This window comes from Danio rerio, chromosome 3 (genome assembly GCF_052040795.2).
Source record: "Danio rerio strain M-AB ecotype USA chromosome 3, GRCz13ab, whole genome shotgun sequence".
NCBI classification, from domain to species: Eukaryota; Metazoa; Chordata; class Actinopteri; order Cypriniformes; family Danionidae; genus Danio; species Danio rerio.
In genome coordinates this window covers 14,467,615-14,481,138 of record NC_141023.1, presented here as the reverse complement: position 1 = coordinate 14,481,138, position 13,524 = coordinate 14,467,615, and the positions used below count along the sequence as shown (strand labels likewise).

The 13,524-nt window shown below is 34.2% G+C and overlaps 1 protein-coding gene across 3 annotated transcripts; it reads left to right on the top strand.

Moving 5' to 3' along the window:
- Positions 1–2,567: 2,567 nt before the first annotated feature.
- Positions 2,568–12,605, top strand: antkmt (adenine nucleotide translocase lysine methyltransferase). Of its 3 annotated transcripts, none has more exons than XM_087241800.1 (8): positions 2,568–2,649; positions 7,192–7,256; positions 7,329–7,492; positions 7,582–7,686; positions 9,236–9,376; positions 11,805–11,855; positions 11,976–12,078; positions 12,551–12,605. In XM_087241800.1, the coding sequence occupies exons 3-8, from the start codon at positions 7,331–7,333 to the stop codon at positions 12,562–12,564; spliced, it is 576 nt and encodes a 191-aa protein (XP_087097926.1). In that variant the 5' UTR covers positions 2,568–2,649; positions 7,192–7,256; positions 7,329–7,330; the 3' UTR covers positions 12,565–12,605.
- The last annotated feature ends 919 nt before the right edge of the window (positions 12,606–13,524 follow it).

The following is a 13,524-nucleotide window of genomic DNA, read 5'->3' as shown; positions in this document are numbered from 1 at the left end:
TATTTGTATTTGTTTTATTAAAAACAAGCTTAGATTTGTCCACATGTTGGGTTTGAGACCATATGGGGCATAGAACGTGTGTTTGGATATAACTCATTTTTTGACCACACTTCATTATCATTGCTCATTTATTTGTTTGCTGGAAATTAGAACTGAATTTAGAAATAGTTTTGAAGCAAATATTTGCGCTTAACAAATGAAATTAATTATATAGGCTTATGGATGTGCGTACACACGTTTACTTATTCACGAAAGAGAGAAAGTGAAAGTAAAGGCTGATTGGAGGAGGCTCATTCTCTCATGCTCGCACTGCAGAAGGCCTGTTTAACTCTTTTCTCGCTAGTGAAGCGTTCAGTTTCTCCACTTACAAAGTCCGCCATGTAAATATCATGCAACACATCATGCATCACGCAACACAACTGACTCTTAAAGGGAATGGGAGATGAGACTGATTGGTTTATTCGCAAAACACACCCATAACTCATTAAGAGAATAAGCACAACCCTGTTAGACCATGCGCCACGGTCCAGAGCGGATTTTCCCGCCCTTAAAATAGCAAAAGTGGATTTGAACATGCTTTTGAGCCCTGCGCTTCAGACTTTGCGCCTAGATCGTTAAAATAGATGTGTATGTAAATGATACACACGTTATTTTATTTCTTCATCATAGTCATAAACACAGTGTTTGCACCACAAACCAGTGTGTTTATAATTATAATGACAAAATAAAACAATGTGAGTAAAATACCAGTTTGAAACATAAAGCAGCACATTTAAAGGGATAGTTCACTCAAAAAGAAAAATTCTGTCTTCATTTACATGCCCTTTTGAGTTTATTTCCTATGAAAAAGGAGATTTTCAAGAATAAATAGACAGCCATTTTAGTTGTTTCCTACGTATGTTAAAGTATAACGGTTTCTTCAAAACTGTTTCTTTCATGTTCAAAAGAAAAAAGACCACTAGATGGTGAGTAAATAAGTACATTTTCATTTTTTATTTTTTTGGCTGAACTATCTCTTTATATCTCGTTTATTCAAGTCACAAATAGTCAAGCTCATTCATAAACTGGATTGAATATATTTGATGGATGGTGTCTGTCCCTGACTGGACAAGATCAAAACAATTGAATTTCTGCCTGAATCCGATTCACTTGACTTTCGTTATCATAAAAGCAGATGTGCAGGATGGAAAATGGCCATCATATGCACAGGTGTTTTTTATATATTATTATTTTACCTGCTAGAAAAACATTCTTCATATGTTCTGCTATACTGATGCTAAAACCTGATTTTTACAGTTTTACATGTTGACATTTTGCATGCAAATGCAATTTGTCTGGAGAGGGATCATCTTTTGCAATTAAATCCCTGCAGCGAATGTCAAACGGTTGAATTATATGCAGGGTGCATGGTTCGGGGAGGATTAACCCCCTAATTAAAGCTTGATCCCCCCTAAAGGACGTCAAAACAAGATGTATGGGGGGTCAGTTCTTTAAATCTGAGAAAATGTTCACTCTGATCTGTATTTTAAATAATAATGTTAATAATTAAAATAAAAGATGTTAATTTGACCCTTCCCTATAACGGTTCATATCATTGTAATAATCAGTCTAGGTAAAAAAAAAGTTATTCAACAGTCTGAAACCTGCATATTTAGAGCACCGTAAGAGTTCACAAGACTGATTTCTCAGAAAATATTAATTTGTTTCTACAAAAACAATGTACACTATAATAGCCTATCCCACAAAACAATAAAAACTTAAATATAGTTTATTAAAAAAAATTATTTAATAAATATAGTTATTAAATTAGTTAATAATTTAAATAAATACATAAATTTGATTCACTGAAGCATGCATTACAAAAACTAACATTACTGAAAAAATACCCCCCACTCCCGATCGTTAACGTATAATTCTAACACTGTTGTAATATTCTTTGTAATGGTGGTGTTTGCGTTAAAAAAATAAGCCTAGTTTGACGTTTGAAATGAAAATAAATATTCCATGTCATTGTGGTCATCTATGACTTTTTTAATAAGTGCGCCATCATCTGGACAGAGAGATAAACGCAGTCAGAATTACTCCTGTTGGACACTTGTGTGGATTGATAAAACGACACAAATCATCAGTACAGTAGCTATAAATTAAGAAAAATCCATAATTTAGTTAAATTTTTATTACAGGTATAGAATAAACATTTAATAATAATGACATTTAGAAAATATATTATTGTTATTTTTATAATCAGTCGGGTATTATCTTAAACACGTATTTAAATGAGGCAGAAAGACTGAATATTTCATTTATTTAGAATTTATTTATTACATTTATTTAACTATACACCTATATGCAACCATGTTATTATAATTCTGTATAATACTACTGTAGTATGCTATTCTGTAATTTTGAGGTGGTTTTTCATCACGTTTCAGAAGTTGCCCAATCAATAACTATATTTGTTGTTTGGCGAAACAAAATGCTAGGGTAGTCTGAAAGAAAAAAAAAGAAATAAATACAGCAACAAAAAAAGGAACTCAAAATAAAACAGCCGTCTTTTATTTTGAAATGACCAAAACAGGATGTTGACGGAGTGCAGACTCGACAGCTGCTATGTTCTCCGGTTGCTATGTTCATGTCGGTTAAGTGAAGGTTAGTTTGTAACATTTGTTATAATTTTTTTTATATGACTTGTGATAATGTATTGTACTTTTTATGCACAGAGCCGTTTCTTTTAGTCATGATATGTTTGGAAGAAGTAACCTACTGTAAACTGTTGTAGACTAGACATACTGTGGAGGGTTTGCTGTATGTCTGAGAAGACATGTCAATGAAATGCATAATGAAGTCTCTTAAATGGCTTTATTGTGAATAAAGTGTATTTTCGTTCAGTAGTGCGTTAAAAAGGCTTTTTACACCCAAGTGTTACATAATAAAAATAGACTAATGTCCGTTTTGACTATAGCCCATTCCAAGTATTACACACCATTTTAATACATTTTTATATAATTAAGTGCTGGGCAAAAAATAATCACATTCCTTTTTTCCTTTTTTAAAATAAATTATAAATTTTATTTAATCATTTAAAAAAATTATTAAAGATTTACAATGACAGAACAGTAGTATAGCTGTCTCATGTCATAGAACAGGGGTCACCAATCTCGTTTCTGGAGGTCCGGTGCCCTGCAGGGTTTAGCTCCAACTTGCCTCTGCACACATACCTGGTAAGTCCTTGATTACATAATACATATATGTATATAATAAATTGCATAAAAATATATTTCTATTTCACCCCCCTATGAAATAATTTCAATAAATCTAAAGTCTTTGCAAAAAAAAAAAAGTTATTAAAGTCATGGTGAAATTATATTGCAATATATTATAAGTATGAGCAATATCACATGAGTAGCAGTGTGCTATGGCTGTATATCAGCACTGGTGGGAGGCGTGCGTTGGCACGAGACCGCAGAGCTAGTATTTGAATGATTCTCTATAGCAGTGGTCACCAAACTTGTTCCTGGAGGGCCGGTGTCCTGCAGATTTTAGCTCCAACCCTAATCAAACACACCTGAACAAGCTAATCAAGGTCTTACTAGGTATACTTAAAACATCCAGGCAGGTGTGTTGAGGCAAGTTGGAGCTAAACCCTTCAGGGACACCGGCCCTCCAGGACCGAGATTGGTGACCCCTGCTCTATAGCGTAATGAGAAGCGGCGCTTCTGGTGTGTGACATGGTAAGGCTGAACGTGACATGAAATGCCATCCGTCGACGGCGATTTCTCACCAGACCTCTGTTGTGTTTGCGATAAGGAGGGACAAGGCTGAATTCAGCTTTTTAACAACAGCTTCTTATTGGGCTCTATTTTGACGGTCCATGCGCAGAGCGCAAAACGCAGGGCGCAAACGCTTCAGGGCGTGTCAGAATGCGTTTTTGCTAATTTACTGACGGGACGCGCATGGTCTAAAAGGGTTGAGTTTATTTTCTTAATGAGTTATAGGTGTGTTTTGAGAATAAATTAAAGTCTCATCTCCCATTCCCTTTAAGAGCCAGCTGCGTCGCGCCAAGAGCGCATTCGCTATTTACAAGACGTAAAGTAAGTCTAAGTGGAAAAACTGAGCATTTCACAAGCAAACAGTTAACAGTTTATATTAACAGAAAACTGTTCCACAGAGCATCTACTGCGTGGGAATGAGAGATAATATATCACTTTCACTTTCGCTCTTGGATAGGGAAACCTTTACGCACAGACATCAATTAGTTTATAAATAATTAATTGCGTTTGTTAAGCGCAAATATTCATTTCAAAACTATTTCTAAATTCAGTTCTAATTTCCAGCAAACGAATAAATGAATAATAATAATGAAGTGTGCTCAAAAACCTGAGTTATATCCTAAAACACATGCTGTGCCCCATATGGTCTAAAACCTGACAGGTGGGCAAATCTAAGCTTGTTTTTAATAAAACAAATATAAATATGTATATAATAAATAATACTGCTAATAACAATAACATTATACAATATGCAAATTGTTATGAATGAACTGAAAAAGCCTCCCGAGATGAAGAAGACATAAAAGTAGAGATTTTTCATATTTATGTAAGCTAGAAAATAATGTTTTGTAATATTTTAATCCTTTATATTTATATCCTATATCTATTCTTATTATATCCTATATATATCCTTAATATTTACATTTTTTCATATGTAAAGATATTTGCCTATTGCTCTCTTGTGCGTATTAAGCAGTGCGTAAGCGAGGCGCAACTTTGCGCCGGAGTTTAGACCGGGTTTGTTTTGGTCTAATGAAAAATCTATTTTAGTTTCTCAAAATAGCAACGTGCCAGCGGTCCGCCTCAGAACGCCTTCGTTTTTAGACCAGAATGCCTATGGGCGCACATATGAGCGCTAATGCATTTGCTATTTAAACAGCGTAGCGCAACGACTCAAAACGACTCTTGCGCCAAGCTGAAACTAGCAAACAAGTATTGCGCCGCGCCTTGCGCCACATTGCGCCGGGTGTATGATAGAGCCCATTGACTCTATCCGGTCCACCTTAAAAACCACGAGGCTTCCGTTTTTCAGCTTTATATTCACGCTGGAGAACACACAAAGCAATAGCTTATTATGCGGTTCTGGTGCCATCTTATGGATAGACAACATCAACTGTCTTTGGCCGCCGACGAGATCTTAGAAATTGTAAATATTTTAAAATAGGCACTATTTTTACAAATAATCTGCAAAGTTACAATCTCAAGAACTACATTCTCAACTAAAAAAGCCTCAAAAGTATATTGTGTTGTCTAATCAGTAATATTTGTCAAACTTTAGTGTCTGCTTGTTGCTGGCTGTATGTGGGCGGAGTAATTCACAAAGGGTAAAGAGGCTGTACGAATGCTGATATTACTTAAATATATCACGGTTATCAGACAATCAGATTCGAGATCCAGACAGAACTGTTCTATATATATATATATATATATATATATATATATATATATATATATATATATATATATATATATATATATATATATATATATATATATATATATATACATACATACATACATACATACATACATACATACATACATACATACATACATATATATATATATATATATATATATATATATATATATATATATTGCAGAGAAAAAAAATATCACAGTGTCAGATTTTCCAATATAGTGCAGCCCTAGTATATAATACAAATTCTATGTAAATTTAAATAACTACAGTTTGTAACAAAATGGTTTTGTACAGTTTTCTTCTATCACATATACATAATAAATATATAACAGGGTGTCCGCGGGGTCTTAAAAAGTATTAAAATTTGAAAAATCAATGTAGAGAAATTTAAGGCCCTTAAAAAGTATTAAATGCTAGGCAACCAATAACCCCTTTCAATAATATGGTAATTAAAGATTCAGTGTAATTAATATTCACTATTCATAATCTATAGTATTCTTAATAATGTGCCCAAACTATTATTTGACAATAAAACTGTAGACAGGATAATGCATTTTTCTGGTGATACAACAACTACAACGTTATTTTATAATTGCTCTTATTTCTGCATTACCTGACCAGCTAAATTATATTTTGCTTCCATGTGCATTTGTCCCTCTGTGTTCTGTCGTTAGGTTGTTCTGTCATAGGTTAGTGTTTTTTATGTATTATATTTTAGATTATTATTGTAGTGTATTGAATTGGGTGATTTGATTTTTTTTTCTTCTCTTCTGTATTTTGTTGTAGTTTTGTTGCAGTTTTATAAAAAGCAAAAAACACACAAAAAAGTTTTGTTTTAAAAAAAAGCTTTAAACGCTTTTTTGCAAGGTAATACATTTTATATCATTTTTTATTTTGCAACATCTGGTTGTCTGCTAAAGTGTGCCTGAATTAAGCCTGCAAATATCAGGATGCTGTGTAATTTATCAAATCAATAAAATCTTGCTAGATTTGACAGTGACCAATGCAACACCATTATTTCTGCAGTTCTAAAGGCACCGACCTACTGAATTAGCTAGATTTAATAGACTTTAATTTACTGTATGAATAATGTTTTTGTTTTGGATTAGTTTCTTACATTCATATTTAGTAAATATACTGAAAGTTAAAATCCCACCTTCCGCATGGAACCTAAAGTGGTTATAATAAGGTCTTAAAATGTACGGAAAGAGTGTTAAAAAAAGTCTCAGAAGGTATTGGATTTCACTCTCAGATTCCTGTATGTACTTGGTATAAAATACACTCGCATAACAAACTTTTATTTTGGATGGGATTAATCTTTGCCCAGCACTAATATAATTATATTAAAAAGATTTATGTGATTTTAATAACAGCTAAAAATCAGTTTCTTTCTCATCTTCTAATCTGTTCAATGATCAACCCTGCTAAATAATGTACCAGATCTGTTCAGTCAAAAAGAATACTGTAGGCAGAGAAATGGCATGCTGTAGTAGCTGTGCTGGATAGTTTAAGACAGTATTTGTCTCTGATTTTTGACATTGTGTTGATCCTCTGGTGGCTGACAGAAACTCTTTTTCATAAACTAACTTGTACCAACAAACTCTGAGCAGACAAATTTAGCTTGTTTATCCAAAAACAAAAGATAAATATGAAAATCTGGAAATTTAGCAGGTAAGTGAATTGAAAGAAATATAAACCTTTTTATTATACAACCTTCAGGTCCAAACCTGGACCATACACCACTAAGGCGTTTTTCAGGGAGCAGGTGTCAACCAAATGCACAGGTATGTTTGCAATACTAAGAGGTGTAATATAAAATATGATGTATTTTAATTCTGACATCTTTATTTTTTCAGTCATGGAAGACGACATACAAGAAGAAGTGCTCTCAGAGTTCAGAGAGAAGCGTCTGGGCGGCTGGCAGATCTTGCAGCTGACGGCAGCAACAGGTCTGACGGTTTATGCAGTCTGGGCAGGAATTTTAATGCCAGGGTTTCGCCGAGTGCCGCTCAAATTACAAGTGAGGTTTTATGCAAATGCATGCTTTGATTTTACATTTGCTTTAGGTGTGTGTGCATTAATTATTATTATTAACCGCTACTGTTTCAGGTGCCTTACATACCAGCAAGCAAAGCTCAAGTTTCCAATGTTATGACTCTGATGAAGGGAAGGTCGGGAGGCATCGCTGATCTGGGATCAGGTGATGGCAGGATTGTAAGTTGTAACTTTTTCATTTATTTTTGGATAAGGACAGTGTTTCATTTGTTGCATTTTTTTTCATCAAACCTATGGGAGTGAAAATCACACAACAGAATTGATCCTTTTCACATTTCCGAGTTTCTCAGCAGCAGAGGTCATCATAGTTGTGTAAACTTAGAGCAGTAAATGGGAGAGGATCACAAATAAATGTTTTAGATTCCAGTTTGCCCAAGAAACTAAAAAAAGAACTCCATGATAGTCGTTTTATGACACTCAAAAAAGTGTGAAACTGAAAATTGCAGCCAAATTAAACAACAATGTTAAATTTACTGTCCTGTCCATGGATTATGCATTACAAACACCTCGCATAAGCAATAACCTTTTAAAAATTGAAATATTGGAAAACTTTTGAGGATTTAAGATGGTTAAGATCTTTAAACCAATCTTCACAGTCTTAAAAGGGTCTATATAAACATGGAATGTGTGTCTCAATTTTAAAAAGGCAAAATAATAATCAAAATAATAAAAAAAATAAGAGAAAACCCACGATACAATTAGAATGAAGAATAACGCAAGTTTTATATACAGTTGAAGGGAGGAAAGTTTCGATAAAGAAGGTGCTCAGGACAAAAAAAGTATCTAACTAAATGGGAACATCAACTAATTATTATTAAAGAAAATAAATTAAAATACAATCAAAACACCTTAACTCCCTTATTAACACAAACAGGTGAAAAACAATTCGAAAAAGAAAAATGGCACTGCCTCTCCACTGACACAATCCCAAGTTTACAAAAACTAACTAACAGAGAGAGAAAGAAAAACAGAAAACAAGACCAGTGCCCCCTTTTTGTTATGCTCAAAAAGACTGCATTTTTAAAATCAAAATACACAAAAGACAAAAAAATTTAGTAAGTTTTGAAATCTAGTTTATTTCTATTAATTTTCAGCATCATTACTCCACGTTCTTCAGAAGTCATTGTAATATAATGCTTGATATCATTATATTATTACTATTTAAGAGTTCTGAATTAGATGAGCAGAGAGAGTTATTGTAACATTGTAAATACAACTTTTGAGTATTTTAGTATTTCTTTAAAAACTATTCCTTGCCCCATATGGAGCCAGATCAGTCTCAAAAATTTATTTATGCATTTATGAACATATAGCACAGTTCACATTTACAAAATCCAATTTGTATATTCAAATCCGTTCATAAATACAACACACAATTTGCTAATTGGCACGAGAAGAAATCATAAATATTTTTGCCAAATGAATGGATTTGTGTATTTTTAAATTGGGTTTTGAGTTTCCTAATTGGATTTATGTATTTTTGAATCATGTTTTGAATTTGCAAATTGTATTTGTGTATTTTTGAATTATGATTTGTATTCAGGAATTAGATTTGTGTATTTATAAATCTTGTTTTGAATTTACGGATTGGATTTGTGTATTTTTGAATCGTGTTTTGTATTTACAGATTAGATTTGTAAATATATTATTTTTGAGACCAAGCTTATGAACAGTAGTGCGCATGCTGATGTATTGTAAATGTGTGCAGGTGTTAGAAGCTTGCCGTCGGGGTTTCTCTCCAGCCGTCGGTTATGAGCTCAACCCCTGGCTTGTTCGTCTTGCACACTTTCATGCGTGGAGAGCTGGACACCACAGAAGTGTTTCTTATCGACGAGAGGACCTCTGGAAGGTACCGTGAACATTAAAACACATAAATTTATATTATACACTACACTCAGACAGAATATATACTATATAGCATCTCATAAAAATCCCCAGAGAGCTTGTCTTGTATAAATTATATATGTAAATTATAAATACATTTCCTCCAACATTTTCTGGACTGTAATATGTCTTCTCCTTTAAGGTACTTGCTCTATTTAGTTGATACATCCAGAAATGTAGTCTCCTAAAAATTGATTATATATGATATTGTTTTATTTTTTTTGAATAACTAACCTTTGCTCACCATGAATGTGAGTCAGACTTTCTTTAAATACATTTTGTTTTCATAAATCATTGCAATTCGCCACTCTTTGCAATTGTCTGTACGTTTTATGGTATAGTTCACCCACAAAAAGGAAAATTATTTACTTACTTTCTGTCCTCTTGATCAAACTAGTTTAAGTTAAGTCTAGCTTTGTTGTCATTTGTGGACATGCAGTAGAAGAAATAGTTGTGTCCCGCAGGACCATGGTGCTACATAAACAAAACCTAATCATAAATAAGAACACAACACTGGCTATTTTAAACCTATACATATCTAACAAGAGGCAATCTAACTATAGATATACATATACTATAAAAACTTAAATATACATATATCCTAATGACTACAAGTACTTTTATATGAGGAAGAGCAATATTGTGCAAGATATATTAAGGTTAAAGAAATCAAGTAGTGCAACATGATTCGTGATACATTTACAGGTAAGAAAAGAATGAAATCAGTGTGCACACATCTGAAGAAAATCTTGAAGTCAGGTGCTTGATCGAGCCAAACATAATAAAGACAAAAGTAAAGAAAACTGGCACACTGCCACATTAGGACTCAAAAGACAATTTAATTAGATATTTTGTTTGTTTCCACTTCATTGGTTAATTAGGGTTATCATTGTTGGCAGGTGTGACTTCTTAAATTTGACCATATCTAGAGTTATCTTGTATTTCCTGTGTTATATTCACAGGTAAACAATGTTTACCTCATTGAGTCCTTGTAAAAACTAAGTTTAGGTAAAGTGTCCAGTGCAAATAAGAAGTAAACAGTTTTGACAGGTGGTTTGTCAAGCCCACTCACCTGTGTGAGGCACACAGAAATGCACAATCTTTTTTAGAGATATAAAGTGATTTTAAAAACATATCTGGTGCAAATATGCAAAACTGGTGCAAGTGTCTATTTAAGTGTCAGAGAGATGAAAGAGTGTGTTTTCAACAGGTGGTTTGTCAAATCCACTCACCTGTGTGAGGCACACTCAGAAATGTACAATGATTTTCTAGAAATATGAAGTGATTGTAAGAAAGTGTCTGGTGCAAGTGTCTGTAAAAGTGTCAGAGATGAAAGAGTGTGTTTTTTACTGGTGGTTTGTCAAACCCACTCACCTGTGTGAGGTAGAGTTGTCACGATACTGGAATTCGATACCAATTGGTACTGAAACTTTTAAAAACGTACATTTTCCTGCTAACCTTTGTGCGCATTCTTAAACAGTGCTGATTTGCCATTGTGACGTGCTCAACTGAAATGACTAGGATTGGCCATGAAGATCATCGGTTCACCAAACTCACCGCTATTTACTGAGTGTAACCTCAGATAACGGCACACTGGAGCGTTTTAAAGCCACGAAGATCAGCTGGTTTGTCTATAAGCTGACTGTGGCGAGGGGGCGTGGCCGAGAGCCGTGGGAACGGAGTGAGGCCACTGCGTATGTGGTTACACCTGCGGTGCGCACCTGCCTCGGATCCCACGGAAGCAGCTCTTGACGATAAAAGGAGGAACGATGGCAGAGGAAGCCGAGAGAGGACCGGGCCCAGACATATTTTACTTTTGCTTTCAGTTTGACGGCAGTCTCCGTGAGGAGCTGCCATCCGTTTGTTTTGGTTTAGACGGCAGCCTCCGTGAGGAGCTGCCGTCACTGTTATTAATAAATCATTTTAATACTGCGTCGGTTCTCTGCCTCCTTCTTCCCGGCGGCCAAAGGGCTGTGAACCGTATTACACTGACATACGAGCGATCCACTGATAAATCGCAGATCCGGTGTCCCTGTTACACTTAGCAAACAGATGTGAGTTTGGTGAACTGATGACCTTCATGGTCAATCACAGTCATTTCTGTTGAGCACGTGAACACAATGGCAAGTCAGCGCAGTTTAAGAACACGCTTAACAACGCCCAAATGTTTGAGGGAAATGGCCCTATTTTTAAAACTTCAGTATAAATTAATACCAAATTCCAGTATCGTGAGGCACACTTTAAGTTTCTTACTTATGATGAACACAAAAAATATATATAGAGGAATATGTGAAAGCAGCATCCATTGACTTCATTCTCATATAGAAGAAGAACAGTATTTATAAACAAAGTTGTGCGTAATTGGCTTGTGTTTGTGTTTTTTGCATTTCCAGGTTGATCTCTCAACATATAAAAATATCACCGTATTTTTAGCCCCCAGTGTGGTGAGTATTGCAGTGATTCCTGAATTAATTAATACTATGCAATAACCTTAATGTAATCAGTGCATGAATTTGCATCCTATTATAGAGCCTCATGTACCATATACCTTGTGTGTTTATCAGTTAAGTCTTTTACAAAAGAAGTTGCTGGCTGAGCTTCCGGAAGATGCTCTGATTGTGGCGGGACGCTTTCCCTTTCCTGATTGGACGGCGTGTAAAGTAGAAGGTGAAGGCGTGGACAGAGCGTGGGCCTATCAGATACAAGAACTGAGAAAACAATACGAGTCAAAAGATAACCATGTCTGAGAATCGTTTTTTTTAACCCTCCGCTTTCTTATTTTATTAGTTCTTATCACATTTTACAGAATTATTACTATTTTAAAATATTATATGTATATTTTTATTGAGATCTTAATTTTAAGTTAAGTTGTTTAACACAACACACAACTCTCTGCATGAGTGTGTGGGAGTTCCTTAAAGGGTTTGAGGCATATACTGTAGACGTGGAACACTTCCTGTTTTTAAATGTGACCCAGATTGTGTTATGTGTATCGTCTTTCAAGTATTTCTCTTTTATTGAAAAAGGGAAATAAAGCACATGCATTGTGAGTCATCTTTGTTTAATGTATTGTTTGACATAAGTGCATGCTTGTGAATGTTTACCTCGCAATCTGCTGTCTTACCCAACATCTACATAGCTTGCATAATGTGAAGCCGTTGGGCAAACCACATTAAACAACACGCAGCAAGAGAGTCGCAAGTGCTTCCCTTTCATGCTCAGAAAGACTGAGTGATTCTCACAGTTCAAGAGGAACATCCGACCCGCAGAAACAAAATGTACCAGAGAAATGTATGATATTACCAGGTATTTTTTCTACAGTTTGCCTATGTGCATGGTTACAAATCAGTGCCTAATGCACACACACACACACACACACACACACACACACACACACACACACACACACACACGTACATATATATAAAAATATTTTAATGACAGCAAGAGATACTCAAAATGAACATTATTCTAAAAAAAATAACATTTCAAAATTAACGGAATATCAATTACAAGGTTTTCGAATGTTTTAGATCTGTTGTTTGATGAATTGTATATAAATGCAAATTTACTGACCTCTGGAAATGATAAAAGCAAAAATCCAGATTATTATATTTGACCTGGCCTGGAAAAATAGTCTATCTCCAGTTTAAAATATCAGTAACCCTATATTTTTTAGTGTTTTTGAATGAACCATTTAAAGGAAAAGTTTATCAAAAGGGTATCAAATACATGCTTAAGTATTTATATTTAAATAAATAAAAACAAACTACTGTTTTAGTTCTCATCGATCAATTAACTAAATTGACGTCAAAATGACGTCAAATTGACATCTAGCATTGGCCTCAAAAAACACGCCAACAATCAATTACAAACTGTTCTGTAATTGATTTTTGATGTCGATGTTAGATGTCAGTTTGACATCTAACTGACATCATCTAACATCAGTCGTTGTTTTGACATCAAGGTAGTTTGAATGCATTGTAAAGATACAAAATTCCATTATAAATTTAATATATAAGTTTAAGCTGAATAAAATTTTTCTTATAATACTTTGTGTTAAAAAAAACATTAAAAAAGGAACCAAACAACAACCATTCAATGGAAAAGTTG

Bases quoted from the DNA above. Each gene is read 5' to 3' on its own strand.
- antkmt (XM_087241799.1), top strand. From the start codon at position 7,331: ATGGAAGACGACATACAAGAAGAAGTGCTCTCAGAGTTCAGAGAGAAG. The intron at 7,687-9,235 runs GTAAGTTGTAAC...AAATGTGTGCAG, and splicing joins GATCAGGTGATGGCAGGATT to GTGTTAGAAGCTTGCCGTCG. The intron at 9,377-11,804 runs GTACCGTGAACA...TTGCATTTCCAG, and splicing joins GACGAGAGGACCTCTGGAAG to GTTGATCTCTCAACATATAA.